The 15,910-nt window shown below is 33.9% G+C and overlaps 1 protein-coding gene across 1 annotated transcript; it reads left to right on the top strand.

Annotated features, from left to right (window-relative positions):
• Positions 1-6,168: 6,168 nt before the first annotated feature.
• Positions 6,169-13,630, top strand: LOC141301069 (DNA polymerase III PolC-type-like). Its single transcript, XM_073831325.1, has 2 exons — positions 6,169-6,484; positions 13,071-13,630. Exons 1-2 carry the CDS (start codon positions 6,427-6,429, stop codon positions 13,589-13,591), a joined length of 579 nt encoding a protein of 192 aa, XP_073687426.1. The 5' UTR covers positions 6,169-6,426; the 3' UTR covers positions 13,592-13,630.
• The last annotated feature ends 2,280 nt before the right edge of the window (positions 13,631-15,910 follow it).

Below are 15,910 nucleotides of genomic sequence, written 5' to 3' on the forward strand. Positions count from 1 at the left end.
TTAATTAATATGAATCAATTGGTTTAAAACATCTCTTCTGAAGAGATTTGGTCACTTCTCCTCCTTTGAAAGTACAAGTAACCAAAACTTAGAAGATCCAAAAAGGTCATAAAGGCATCGTAAAATTAATCCATATGAATCAAGAGATTAAAAACAAATATCATATTACAGGACCTTTGTCAAGTAGGTGCCATATTGAATTTAGGATGAAAATGAGGATGTGAGGGATAAACTTAATCTTTATAACAGCACCCACTTTATAAAGGTCCTGCATCATGTAATTTTCACACTTTCGAAACTGTTTCATGGAGTTTTTGTCTACTAAAAGCGACTGTTTCTCTTCAGAAAACTTGCATTTAATTAATTGCATTTAATGACGTCTTTATGAACTTTTTGGATCTTCTGAGTCTGGGTTACCCAGACTTTCAATGGAGGAACAAAAACCTCTCAGGTGTTTCGAAGATCAACCAGAGTCTTGGATTTGGAACAACATGAGGGTGAGGGTTTTGCATGAACTTGATTTGATGTGTCACATGTCTCCTTTGTAGAAAAAAGCCCCGGCGCGATGTCGGCAACACGCTGGAGGAAATCCGAGTCCAAAAGCAGACGCGGTTTACGCCGTCAACCCGAATCTCTGGACTCGGTGGACTCGGCCGTAGCCTCGCTGTCCTCCGTGTCGTCCACGCCTCACTATCGCTTTCGTTCGTCCTCTTCCGGCCCTCTATTTTCATCCGCCTCTCCAAGCGGGGACTTGCACATTCTCCCCGACCAGGAGGGCTCTGAACAAGCTTCCCTGACCACCCGATGTGCCTCCAGCTCTGAGAAAACACGTCCACGGCCTAGAGGGAACCGAAGCTGCCCGCCGAAGTCCCGCGAGCCGGGAGAAAGCGGCGGCAGTGGTGGCGGTAGTCGTAGAAGAGAGCATGAATTTGGTTCCTCTCAGCCTTTGGTGTTGTACGGAAGTAATGAGTTTATGGTTTGATGACGATGAAGTGGGCCAGAGCTGGTAAAGCAGAAATCTCAACGGATGTCCGAAGAACATTTAAGAAAGAGAAATCAACCTTCAATTGCTTATCCTTCCAGTGAACAAAATGTAGGGAAGGCACGGATATTTACGACCTACTGACTGTAACGGACCTGCTGGACCGGTCCGTTTTTCACAACAAGAATAGCCGAACAGGGAAAGAGCGATTTTTAATCAACGCGCAATGTCCATTTTCATGTTTACAGAACTGAGCCAATGAGAAGTCGAGCGACTTCAACTGACCGCATGCCGTATTGCTACCACTTTGTTTTCACTCTCTTTGATAAAGTGCTAAATATGTAAAATAATATTATATTATTGATGAGGGTCGACCGAATCGTGTAAATAGCTGAGATCCCTGTGCTGCTGGTTGAACCGTGTGAAAATAACGTCTTTTTGTGTCGCAGATCGAAAACTAGAGCGTGTGAGTCTGGTGTCTGTGTCTATTTGTTGTTTCTTATGGGTGAGTCCGACAAGAACGCACATGATTTAAGTCTTAATTCTGTCCCGTTTTTGCATAAAGCAAACAATCTTGGTTTCCTTTATGCAAACTCAGTTTGATTCTGGGGTGAAATCTGACTTGGACATGTGCTTTTTTGCTTTTTTGGTTTCAGGAAGACGTTTTCCCATTCAAAGCAAAAGGATGAATAGGGATGAAAAGTCAGATGTGTTTGTCCCATGATTTTTCGCTTTAGTTTCATCAGTGTTATGTTGCAACCGAATCAGGACTTGAAAGTATATTTTGTCTTATTTTGCTTTTTAAAAGTATATTGTGTTTTATACATGCTGATATTTTATTGTGAATTTTTTTTGGTGTTCCACTGTGCCATCTGGAGTCACATTATGTTTAAGAATTTGATTTAATTTATCACAAACATCCTCTCCTGGGGATTTTTTCCCTTTAGTAGATCAACACGCAAATTTATAGCAGTAAACAAGGACAGATATTGGCAAAAAAGCTTTCATATAAACTATATAGTACGTTTACGCAATCAACATTGCTGTTTATGTGCAGGGAATGTGTCTCCAAAAGCTGTTTACTCTTTTCGATGTGCTGTTCCAGATATCTATGTCTATATCTATGTCATATCAGTCATAGCCTATTGCAAGAAACCATCACCATGGTGCAATATCACAAGAGACATTAAGCTACGTTTTTACGTTTTGGTAAGTATACTTGGGTACTATCCTAACCTTAAGTCCACTAATGCTCAAACACACGTGGAGAGAAGGAAACGGTTGTTTGTGAATGTAATCACTGTAGCATGCTGCACTATTGTCACCAGTTTCTCTTTTACAGCCACTGTACTGTATGTACAACCACGTTTGAGGCCGGAAACATACTCTGTGCAAAAGCGCAAACTCAAATGCAGTGTGAAAAAAATAAGTTTAGCATCCATTGCTACTGGATTTCGCCCACCTTTTTTACTGTGACTTCAGAACTCATGTAAGAAATAAAAAAATGTGCTTTGGCAAGTCATAATAATAACTTTAAATGTCTTAGTTATGACATTCTAAGTCATACTAATGACTTTTAAAAGTGGAAATTGGCATATGAATGATAAAATGTGAATCATGGCAAACCGTACTAAGCCATAATTATCGAAATTGTCTTTGTCGTAATTATGACCTTAAAAGTCAAAGTTGACTTAAGTTGAAATTGTGACAAATTGTAATTGACATATTGTACTAAGTCATAATTATGAGACGAGTTGAAATGACTTTGTCGTAATTATGCCATACTTGGTTGTGTAATTATAACTTAAAAAAATCAAAATGGACAGAAAGTCAAAATTAAGTCTTTAAAAGATTACATTTACATACTGTACTGTCATAATGAGATAAAAAGTCAAAACTGTGGCTTTAAAAGTTGAAATTATGACATACAAAGCTGAAATTGAGATAAAAAAAAAGCAAAAATATATAATTTATATAACTTTCTCAAAATTAAGTACTTAAAAGATGAAATTTACAAACTGTACTGTCATATTTGAGATAAAAAATAAAAACTGTGGCTTTAAAAGTTGAAATTATGACATACAAAGCTGAAATTGAAATAAAAAGGCAAAAAAATATATAATTTATATGACTCTCAAAATTAAATATTTAAAAGATGAAGTTACATACTGTACTGTCATAATTATGAGGTAAAAAGTCAAAACTGTGGCTTTAAAAATTGAAATTATAACATACAAAACTGAAATTGAGATTTAAAAAAAGCAAAAATATATAATTTATATAACTTTCTCAAAATTAAGTACTTAAAAGATGAAATGTACAAACTGTACTGTCATAATTATGAGATAAAAAATAAAAACTGTGGCTTTAAAAGTTGAAATTATGACATACAAAGCTGAAATTGAAATAAAAAAGGCAAAAAATATAATTTATATAACTTTCTCACAATTGAGAAAGAACTATATATAACTTTCTCAAAATTAAGTCTTTAAAATATTAAATTTACATACTGTACTGTCATAATATGAGGTAAAAAGTCAAAACTGTGGCTTTAAAAGCGGGAATTATGACATACAAAGCTGAAATTTAATAAAAAAGGCAAAAAAATATAATTTATATAACTTTCTCGAAATTAAGTACTTAAAAGATGAAATGTACAAACTGTACTGTCATAATTATGAGATAAAAAATTCAAAACTGGCTTTAAAAGTTGAAATTATGACATACAAAGCTGAAATTGAAATGAAAAGGCAAAATATATATAATTTATATAACTTTCTGACAATTGAGAAAGAAATATATATAACTCAAAATTTAGTATTTAAAAGATAAAATTTACATACTGTACTGTCATAATTATGAGATAAAAAATCAAAACTGTGGCTTTAAAAGCTGAAATTATGAGATAAAAAGGTAAAAACTAATTTATATATCTTTCTCATAATTAAGAATTATATATAACTTTCTGAAAAGTATTTAAAAGGATTTAAAGGATGAAATGTACATTCTGTACTGTCATAATTCTGAGATAAAAAGTAAAAAAACTGGCTTTAAAAGTTGAAATTGGCATACAAAGATAAAAAGGCAAAAATATATATTTATGTAACTTTCTCATAACTGACTTGTTTGTACTTTTCCAGCCATAATTAACTTTTTATGTCGATTTTAGACTTGGTTTGTCATCATTTTGAATTTGAAAGTAATAATAACTGTTTATGTCATAATTAAAACTTTTCAAGTCATAATTTTAACTTTTTGTTGAGAGCCTAAAAAAAATGAGCTTCCGTAATGTCTGTTGTTCATCTGGATTTAGATAGCTAGCTAAACATATTAACAGGTTAACTAGCATTACCTTAATTCTCTTCCAACTGTCACTCCACTATATGAACAGTTCACCTGAGAGAAAAATAAACTGACCGTTATAATTTTAATTAGCTTTAAGCGCGCTCTTTTTAGAACGCAGAGACACGTGATCCTGCTGCGCGAACGCGCTTGCATAGAGTATGTTTCAGCGTCTGGTTATAAACAAGAGATGTAATATCTTGCATATGGCGATTATTTTGTGTTGAATGATCCTGCTCTGTGTTTTTTTGATGGACTGACAGTCTCTACAAAGATTTGTGCTTTTGGAGTTTGTGTTTGTGCTCTCGTGGGCGCAGTTGTAAACGGTGCAATTTGTGTAATATTTCTTTATTATTGTGTAAATGTAAGGATGTAAAAAGGAAAAAAATGAACATAATCATTGTCGTCTTAAAAAAAGAAGAAGTGGAAAATAAACCTGCTTATGTTTTCCTACATCTGTGGAGAGAGAGAGACAGAGAGAAGGCAGAAAACATATTTTCTTTTTGTTCTGTTTTTCTGTTTCTATTTTCCCCTCAGTATTAACCTTTTTATTATGTTTTACTTTTCATATTACAAAAAGTCAGTTTATCTAAAGGGAAATATGGACGCATCTGTGATTTAATGTGACTTGCCAGTCATTCTGTTTTAATTAGGCTTTTTAAAGTAATTTAACTATCATTAAGTAAATAATTATGCTAAAGCGGACTTACCTGTCTAACGTTCACAACCTGCATTTTCTGTAACTGTGATGTTACTTTCAAACAGTGACACTATAAAAATATCAACTAAATTAACATTTACAGACAGTTTTCACGATGTTAGTCCGTTACTCATGCGTTAGAACGAAGTGGGCGTGTCTACCTGTTGCTGGGCAGATTGCTTAAATTAGCCTATGTGAAACATAAGTTTTAAAATACAAAACAGACTTCAAAACCTGCTTTTTCTGTAACTTTCATGATTTTTCAGAAAATACCTTAACAATTAACAATTAAACGATAAAAATGTCAACTGAATGCTATAATGTTCACAGATGTTTTTGTTGGTGGGCGTGTCTTGACTGCCTGTTGCTGGGCAGATCGATTAAATAAGATAGCCTATGCGACTTAAAATACATTTTAAAATATAAAACAGACTTCAAAACCTGCCTTTTCTGTAACTTTCATGATATTTTCAGAAAATACCTTAACAATTAACAATTAAACGATAAAAATCTCAACTGAATGCTATAATGTTCACAGATGTTTTTGTTGGTGGGCGTGTCTTGACTGCCTGTTGCTGGGCAGATCGATTAAATAAGATAGCCTATGCGACTTAAAATACATTTTAAAATATAAAACGGACTCCTTGAATTAAATTATGATTTAAAATAATGTTGTGTTCTGGCACCACTGTGCTTACACAATGAAACTGACAGATTATTTGAGATTTATTCTAAAAATAAAGATTGTTTAACTACGGTAAAGTAATAATGGATCTCGTTCAAGCGGTTTTATATCAGCGCTAATCGTTATTTATCATAATCATAACTTAATATTTTTCAGCTAAACTCAACTATCGCATTGCACAATTCTTCTGAATGTGAAAAATGTCCGCGTTTTGAATGTTACCGTGTTATTAGTGTATTTACCTCTTCGATTAATTAAAAATAAATAAAAAAAAAAGAAGTAGGCCTACTTTGAAAAATTAAATCACCTATGAACCACACCAAAAACTGTTGGTATGTCTTATATCTCCTAAAACATAATTGTAAGAATCGAAAAAGATAGATTGTGTATTTTAAAGGCCTTAGAAAGAGAAAGCTAGAATTTTTATTCACTTACTAAAACTTAACTTTTTTATGTTTATGTATCTCTACCGTGTCAAAAATGTGTAACTGAGGACTAAGAAACACCTGTGGTAAACATATGATGACTGTGGCTGTAAACGTGTCGGTCCTCCTGAGGGCGTCATGATTCATCATCAGCGTTCAGAATAAAAACCGCAGGAGAAACGAAACTGACATTCAGAGAGAGGTTCAAAACGCTGAAGACAAAGCTCTGTTGTAGTGTTAACTCGCGTGATTGTTTAGGAAGTTTGTCGTCGTGTTTTTGACAGGTAACGCCATGATACGCGATGATGAAGAGACGCCAGTGTTTTTTGACCTGGAGACCACTGGATTCGGTACGTGCGACTCTTTTGTTCATTTTTATTAGATTAAAATGAATAAATCTCTCATAGTGAGAGCATTTTCAGTTTGATAGGGGGGTATGTCCTTATAGTAACTTGAATAATAACTTTATGATCCCTTGCTTTATATAAAAGAAAAAAGAATATACTATCAGGGCTCTCAAGTTTTGGAAAAAGTTTGGAGTGAGATTTTATCTGTTAGGGGAGGAGCCACTCAAATATTTGCAGCAGCGGCCCCTCGGCCCCACGCAATTCTCTCCAGTTTTCAACTATCTATTGTTCATAATTAACCTGCACAAAATAAAAAAATATAACAACTGATAGATTTGATAAGTCAAATTCATGTATCAAAAGTAAAAAAAGAAATTTGGCCCCAAACGAGCAAACTAAACAGCAGTGCTCAATGCACATACTGTAAACATACAGGAGGATTGCAGAACTTGCTCATAGCATGTATGTCAATCTGTGTGTGTGTTTGTGAAAGAGAGAGGGTACATATTTCAGCTTACTAATGTCATTTTGTATTTCAAGTGTTTATTACACACTTTGATGCCTTGATGACAGTGGTAGGGGCTTGAACTTAGCTAGAGTAATTAGTTACATGTAACTGAATTATGTAATTTAATTATAAATGACATTTAACTAATCTGTTACAGTTACTGAGAAATAACAGATATAGTTAAATTACAGTTACTTTTAAAAATGTTTACAATTACAAAGTGGGTTACATGTAAATATTTTGATTGATTTATTTCCCAAATCGCATTGACAGCTTTAAAATAAGAGACACCAATGTTTCAGGAGTTAAACAGAGGTGCTAAAGATTTTGTGGTGGCTGTGCTTTAAAATTAAATTATTATAATCTTAATTCAAGTGATGAAGGATTTTGTAAAATTGACAGTAATTAGTGTTGAGTGCTACTGTAAGGTAAACCTGCCTGCTTAAAAAGTTTTTAAAAGGATTAACAGTTGAAAACATTCCTTAGAAATTTAGTAATCAAATGTAATGTTACACTACCTCTAAAGCAATTGAAATAGTTGCTCTACTTTTAAATTACATTTTAAATAGGGAAATTTAATCTGTAGCCTATTACAGTCTATTTCCAAAATAACCTTCCCAACAATGTTGATGCATTTCGTGTTTTGAAATATATAAAACAATTTATTTTATTTGGATGAATTTGTCTGTCTTTTTTAGCAGATTTACCAATTATCTTGTCTTTTCCTTAATTTCAGGCCCACAATTAGTTAAAGCTGTTGAAGAACTAATAATTTTGCACAAATTTGGCTGTAATCCCCAACATAAATTCTCACTATCTTTGATCACAGGCAAGTGATTTTGTCTAGGAATCGTAAAATGGAAAAAATAAATAAATAAAAATAAATATGAAAAACCCTGCTGCATTTATTTAGTTTCTAGTAAATACAAATGGCAACGTCCGCTCCGAGACCGCAACGCGACCACCTCCTCAACTGTACTAAACGCTTCCACTGCGAGAGAAAGCCGCAGCCCCGCAACGATTCCACCGCTGGCCTTGTCCCGTGTGTGCGCGTCTACGTTGCCTAGTGACGAACGTGATTTTAGCGGGATCACATAATATACCAGAAAACAGCAAATTCTAATTTTTTGGCTGGTAGGTGCCTATGAGCTTGGCAGATTACTTCTCTCTGCAAAGCCTGCACCTCGTCCATTTACACCATATAGCGGGACAAGTTATCCCTTACTTTTCAGCGTGAGAAATACAAGGTGTGGCGTGAGAGCGTGTGAACTGGTTGAAATGCGTGAGTCTCACGGTGAATGCGTGAGACTTGAGAGCCCTGAATATACATAAAGAATATAACAAACTGTAGAAATGCAGACAGGTTTATACAGGGGCAGACTGGCCATCGGGAGAACCGGGACATGTTGTTGTTGTTGTTGTTTCAGTTGCCTGCCGAATGTACTAAAGTGATTATTTGCAAATTTGCCATTCAATAATAATACTCTAATAAATCGTAATCCGGTTTGTCTTGACTGACAACCAATTCGCCACGCGCTCGCTCCGCTCATCCGCGCGTCCGCCAAAAGAATGGAAGACTCGAGAATGGAGCGCCCAGGTGGAGCAGAGAGTCGAAACTGTCCTGTTCAGTACTTCATTTACAGGTCAGATACATCTGTAAATAGACTATTGTAGTTTTGTTTTCTTAGTTAAACATTAAACTGCTTTCAAATATTATCAATAGCAGCCAGTTTGCTGCAAAATTAACAAAATGGCATAATTTTGTAAAGAGTAGGAATTTAGCAGACAAATATTCACATTGTTTTATAACACGTTTAGAGGGAGCTAAGTCTAACAACAATATAAGCCTTGCACAAATTAACCATGTTTTCACTAAAAACCAAAAACCGTTGTTACTATAGTGAAACTATGGTAACCACAAATTAAAAAAGGTTTTGCTACACTTTATGGTATTTGTAGTAAAACTCTGGTTATACAAATTGTAATCAAAATGCCAAACAAACAAAACAAAAAAACACAGTTACTACTATACTTTCACCATAGGCCTAATTAAACCATGGTTAATTTTCCTAAGGACAAAACATGACCCATGATAATGCAAAAAAAAAAAAAGAAAGAAAAAAAAAAATCAGTATTAGGATTTCACTAAAGATATATTCAAGATGTAGCTATTATTGTAGGCCAACAGTTTTGACATTTGGGATTTGGGCAAGATAAAACAATAGCACATGGTCCTAATGTAGGGGTGGGCGATATGACCTAAAATTAATATCACGGTATTTTTCATCTTTTGAACGGTGCCGGTATAATATCACGGTATTACTTTTTTTGGTACATTTTCGGAGAAGTAGCCTGTCCTGTCCATTTAGTATGTGAATAAAGTTAATCTTTTCATAATATAATAAGTATATGGTAGGTATCCTTATCAAAAAGAGACATGGGAGAGTATTATGCATTCTCAACATATTTATTTAGCAAAAAACCTAAAGATCTTACTTAACAGTGTACAACAAAACAAAAATTATTTTTTTAAATTTAATTCCTGCAATATTTAAAACCTTTAAATAACTGGGGGAAATCAACCCATGGCAACAGTTTAAAAGTAGACCAATTCTGTGGGGAAAAACGCGGACTTGGCAACCCTGCATCCAACACGAGCTGCTGGAGTTAATGTCTTTGCACACATGAGTACGAAATTTTCGTCCGACATTTTTGCACGTTAAAAAAAAAATACAGGTTATGTTAATCGAGTTTACACACTGCCTCTGAAACTTTCATCCGTCATAAAAAAATTTGGATCATGTTTGATGTTCTGCATTTTCACATCCATAATAAGCATTTTGATAAGGATGGCGAATATGAGAAAACTAAAAAAAAAACACGAAAATTGGACTCAGTGTACAATGACCTTTAGATTTGAACGATCACGGGTCGAAAGTAAAGAGAGATGACAAAAATAGACTGGAGGATTTGTTGCAATCTTGTACTCACTGACAAATATCTATTATAAGATGTGCTGCTCCCTTTACAAAATCGAAAGTAAACGTAAACAGGCCGGTCGCGTTCGCCTCACGCCTGCTCAATTTGTGATCCGCTGTGTAAATCCTTTGGCCGGCCGACCGGGAAAAGTCCGGGTCGTCCCGATTGCCACTCCGCCCCTGGTATAGGCTACAGGGCCGACCTTTCTTCACGATGTTTCACCAGCCGTTTAATGGCCACTCCCCTTTTACCTACCACCTGCAAAGCTGATACGAATATGTTTTACTTTTTTATTTACAACAAGATATATAGTATAAGGACAGGTATTCAGACCACAACTGAACGTTTGAAGAAAATTTAATATTTTAAATATACCGGTATTGACGGTATTAGAAAATCCATGTCGTGGCGCTATCTCACACCGGTGATGACTATGACACCGGTGTACCGCCCACCCCTATCCTAATGTAATACTTACATTTTTATAAAAAGGTAAATGGAAGTTCAAGAGATAATCTTTAATTATTTTGCGCGGCACTAGCCAATGGATTATACTTTTTATGTGATAATAATAATGGCTTTACAAAAAAAAAATATATATATATATAAATATTGTCCATGGTTTCAGAATTTGTTGTGGGTTTTTGGGATGGCCTGGATGAGTGTGAGAGTTCCCGGCCTGAAATTTTGTCCCAGTCCGCCCCTGGGTTTATATAATTTTATATGCCCATAATAAATCTCTTATAAATTGTTAATTCCTTTGTAATCTATATTATTCATTCATATTTTATAAATGGGTGAATTATTATGACAGGGAAAACGTGTAATGTTTGATTATATGTGACATAAAAACAAAACCAGTCATACCGGTCAATTTCATTGAGATTGAGATTTATACATCTTCTGAAAGCTGATTAAATAAGCTTTGATGATGGGACAATATTTGGCCGAGATACTACTATTTGAAAATCTAGGGGGTGAAAATTTCAAAATAATGAGAAAGTCACCTTTAAAGTTGTTCAAATGAAGTTCTTAGCAATCAAACATTAAGTTTTGATATATTTTTTAAAGAAAATTTTCAAAATATCTTCATGGAACATGATCTTTACTTAATATCCTTATGATTTTGGCATAAAAGAAAAATGTATCATTTTGACCCATACAGTGTATTTTTGGCTATTGCTACATATTATAATGTGAAAATATTAAATACACAAATTAATTAAACATTAAGTTTTGATATATTTATGAAAGGAAATTTATAAAATATCTTCATGGAACATGATCTTTACTTAATATCCTAATGATTTTTGGCATAAAAGAAAAATTGATAGTTTTGACACCCATACAGTGCATTTTTGGCTATTGCTACATAATATAATGTGAAAATATTAAATACACAAAAACAATAAAATATAGTTTAAAAAGTTAAGTATAAAAATATAGTCACCAAAATGCTACATAAAAAAATGAATTGATTAACTATGTGTAATTTTTTGTTTAAAAAAAAGTAATTTTACAGTAAAATATGAACCAAAATGATACATTAAAAATTTAATTGATTAAAAGTGAAAATTTTTGTAAAAAAAAAAAAAAGTAATTTTACAGTAAAATATAAATAAATTGTGACCTAAATTCTTCAAATGTAAGTGGAAAAATATATTTAAAAACACAATGGATGTAATTTTACACTAAAATATAAAAAAAAAATATTATTATAAAAATATATAGTATTCAGTTAATTTTGAAAATTAGCCCATTATTTACTCATCCTCCAGGCATCCTAGGTGTATACATATGTATACTTCTTCCTTTCAGACGAATCCAATCAGAGTTATATTAAAAATTATCCTGGCACTTCCAAGCTTTAGAATGGCATAGATGGACGTTTCTCTTCATCAGTCCAAAACAAGTCTAATAAAGTGCATCCATCCATAATAAAAAAGTGCCTCACACAGCTCCTGCAGTTGAAAAAAGGCCTCCTGTAGCGAATCGATGCGTTTCGATGTAAGCCAAGAGAAACACCCGTCTATGCCATTCTAAAGCTTAAAGTTTTTAATTAAGGGTGATTGGAGGGTGTGTAAATAATCAGCTAATTTTCTTTTTTGTGTGAACTAACCCTTTAATTACAAGTGTTCATGACACTTACATTTAAAAACTCCAGAAACACTTTTTATTTCTTCTACACTCTTAAAAATAAAGGTGCTTTAAAAGGTTCTTCACAGCGATGCCATAGAAGAACCATATGTGACCCTGCAGCACAAAACCAGTCTCAAGTCGCTGGGGTATATTTGTAGCAATAGCCAAAAATACATTGTATGGGTCAAAATTATTGAATTTTTCTTTTATGCCAAAAATCATTAGGAAAATAAGTAAAGATCATGTTACATTAAGATTTTTTGTAAAATTCCTACTGTAAACCTATCAAAATGTAATTTTTGATTAGTAAAATGCATTGTTAAGAACTTAATTTGGACAACTATAAAGGTGATTTTCTCAGTATTTTGATTTTTTGCACCCTCAGATTTCTGATTTCAAATAGATGTATCTCAGCCAAATATTGTCCTATCCTAACAAACCATACATCAATAGAAAGCTTATTTATTGAGCTTTCATATGATGTATACATCTCAGTTTTGTCAAATTTAACCCTATGATTGGTTTTGTGGTCCAGGGTCACATATAGTCAAAGGTTTTTTTTTTTTGTTGTTGAAAAAGTTATATTTTGGGGCCTTTATGTCCTTAATGGACAGGACAGTATAGTGATGACAGGAAATCAATAGGCAGAGAGAGGGGAACAGGATTAGCAAAGGACCTCTAGGTGGGACTCGAACTCGGGTCGCTGTGAGCACAATTGCGCTATATGTCGGCGCACTAACTACAAGGCTATCGGCGCCGACTAGTCAAAGGTTCTTTAAAGAACTATCTCTTTCCTATCTTTTTAAAATCTGAAGAACTTTTTTCACCACCAAGAAACAGAAAGGTTCTTCAGATGTTAAAAGTTAAAAGTATCCATTTAGACAAAAATGGTTCTTCTATGGCATCGAGAAGCACCTTCATTTTTAAGATTGTACAGTAAGTATTGTTATTCCATCTCCTCAGACATGTCTGTGTGTGACATCGTCCAGCTGTCAGCCATCAGCGGTGACCGGACGTTTAACGTTTACCTCCTGCCGCGCTGCCCCATGACTGAGGGTGCGTCTGAAGTCACGGGTCTGACGGTTGACGGCCCAGATCTGCTCTTCAACCAGCATCCCGTGCAAACCGTCCCTCACAGTCAGGCTCTAAGCGACTTCATCTCCTTCCTCAAGACCCTCAACAGGCCCTTTCTGGTGGGACACAACAGCAAGCACTTCGACTGGCCCATCCTGACCCGCGTCCTGGACCAGTTTGACCTGCTGGAGGAGTTGGAGAGTGTTGTGTCCGGATGCGTGGACACACTGTCATTGAGCAGGGAAATGTTCCAGTTGCCCAAATACTCGCAACAGTTCCTCGTCCAGCACTTCCTGCAAGAGTCGTACGGCGCTCACGACGCCACCGAAGACGTCCGGGTCCTGCAGAAGCTCTACAGAGTCTGGAAACCCTCTGAGGAGCTTGTCAAGAAGCACAAAATCATCCTGTGATGGACAGAGTCACGCCATTACAGCTGCAGCTCAGGGGGAAAGAAATACTGGATTTTTAAAAAGAATTAAGTTGCACTGAACTAAAAGATTCAGGTTTTGGAGACGAGAACAGGGAATTCTGGGAGAGGTTTGGGTGATGTATCTGCGTGTGGAGCTCTGACTTCACTGAGGTTTGCTGCATTTTCCAGCTCTTTGCCCTTCTTCAACCTGAAGAAACATAGAAACGTTCATGTAAATGAAAAATACACAAAATATGAAAAAATTCTAAGAAACAAAATGCAAAAAAAACTACTTTATTTTGGCTAGTTGCCAAGCCGACATTTCTCATTTTCATTTAGTTTCACTTGATGTAGTAAAACTGAAATAAAAATGAATAAAAACTATATACACAATTTAAAAAATAATCAAAAACTAATAAATGACCAAAACACACAAAAGATTACTAAAACCTTAACTGGTTAATGAAAACCAAATACTAATTTAAAAATTAAAAGTTAATATTAAACATTAACATTGTCATGATTATGCCACACTAGGTTGTATAATTAAGACTTAAAAAATCAAAATCGACCAAACGTCAAAATTAAGACTTTAAAAGATGAATTATGAGATAAACAGTAGAAACTGTGCCTTTAAAAGTCGAAATGATGTCATTCAACATTAAAATGGACAGAAATTGTGAGATAAAAAGGCATTTATTTAATTTTCGCGATCGCAATTAGATTAGCCTGTTGCTGGGCAGATTCACATGCTAGCCTATGTGAATCTTAAATTTTAAAATACAAAACAGACTCCTTGATTTGAAATTATGATTTAAAATAATGTAATGTGTTCTGGCACTGTGCTTACAACTATTAAACGATAAAAATATAAACTAAACGTTTAGAGATGTTTTATCACTATGTTAGTCAGTTACTGGTGTGTTAAAACAAAGTGGGCGTGTCTAGATAGCCTGTTGCTGGGCAGATTGATTAAATTAGCTTAAGTTAATTTTAAATTTTAAAAAACAACAGACTCCTTGATTTGAAAATAGGATTTAAAACAATGTAATGTGTTCTGGCACTGTGCTTACAGCGATTGAACTATAAAAATATAAACTAAACATTTACAGAAGTTTTTCACTGTGTTAAGTCAGTTCAGGCATAAGAATGAAGTGGGCGTGTCTAGATAGCCTGTTGCTGGGCAGATTATTCAAATTAGCCTGTGTGAATCGTAAATTTTAAAATACAAAACAGACTCCTTGATTTGAAATTATGATTTAAAACAATGTAATGTGTTCTGGCACTGTGCTTACAACGATTAAACTATAAAAATATAAACTAAACATTTACAGAAGTTTTTCACTGTGTTAAGTCAGTTACTCAGGCATAAGAATGAAGTGGGCGTGTCTAGATAGCCTGTTGCTGGGCAGATTATTCAAATTAGCCTATGCGAATTGTAAATTTTAAAATATGAAACTCTTTGATTTGAAATCATGATTCAAAGTAATGTGATGTGTTTTGGCATAGTGCTTACAACAATTAAATGATAAAAATATAAAAACTAAGTGTTTACAGAAAGTTTTTCATAATGTTAGAACTAAGTGGGTGTGTCTAGATAACCTGTTGCTGGGCAGATTGATTACATTAGCCTATGTGAATTGTAAGTTTTAAAATATAAAAACTTTGTATTTAATAAAAAAAAGACTCCTTGATTTGAAATTATGATTTAAAATTATGTAATGTGTTCTGGCACTGTGCTTACACAATGAAATTGACAGATTATTCATTCAAACTGTTTTATAGATTAGTTTAAGATCTCTAGACTATTTTCGCATTCCGGGTCTGTTTGTACCCGAAGAATTGTTATTTTCATAACATAATTTGTAACCTAAAGCCATATTACATCTGATCAACAACTTTTCATTGTTCAAAGTTTTGAATGTTATCATGTTATTACTGCATTTACCTCATTTTGGTTAATTAAAAAAAATCAATACGTTTTTTGAAAACTGAAATTACGCATGAACCACACCAAAAACTTTGTGTAACCTCAATTTTTTTTTCATATCAACTTCAAATTTGGAACGTAACTTATTTAGACATATGCCTTTAATTTTAGAGCAAACCAGTAAAACCTGTTACATAATTACTTTATATAAAATGTAAAAAATTAGTAGTTTCTTTACAGTAAATAACTTTTTGATAGTTTCATGCGTTCATGAATTATAACAATGTAACACTTTTACGTCTGTTATAGCTGATATATAACTGTAAAAAAAGAGAAAAAAAATATTGTGTATTTAAAAGGCCTTAAAGCATTTGCAAACCCTTATAAAAT

The sequence above is a fragment of the Garra rufa genome, chromosome 25, assembly GCF_049309525.1.
Source record: "Garra rufa chromosome 25, GarRuf1.0, whole genome shotgun sequence".
NCBI classification, from domain to species: Eukaryota; Metazoa; Chordata; class Actinopteri; order Cypriniformes; family Cyprinidae; genus Garra; species Garra rufa.

What these genes read in the sequence shown, in the direction of transcription:
- LOC141301069 (XM_073831325.1), top strand. Translation starts at nt 6,427, where the DNA reads ATGATACGCGATGATGAAGAGACGCCAGTGTTTTTTGACCTGGAGACC. An exon ending in CCTGGAGACCACTGGATTCG is followed by an intron (nt 6,485 to 13,070) that starts GTACGTGCGACT and finishes CCATCTCCTCAG; the next exon opens with ACATGTCTGTGTGTGACATC.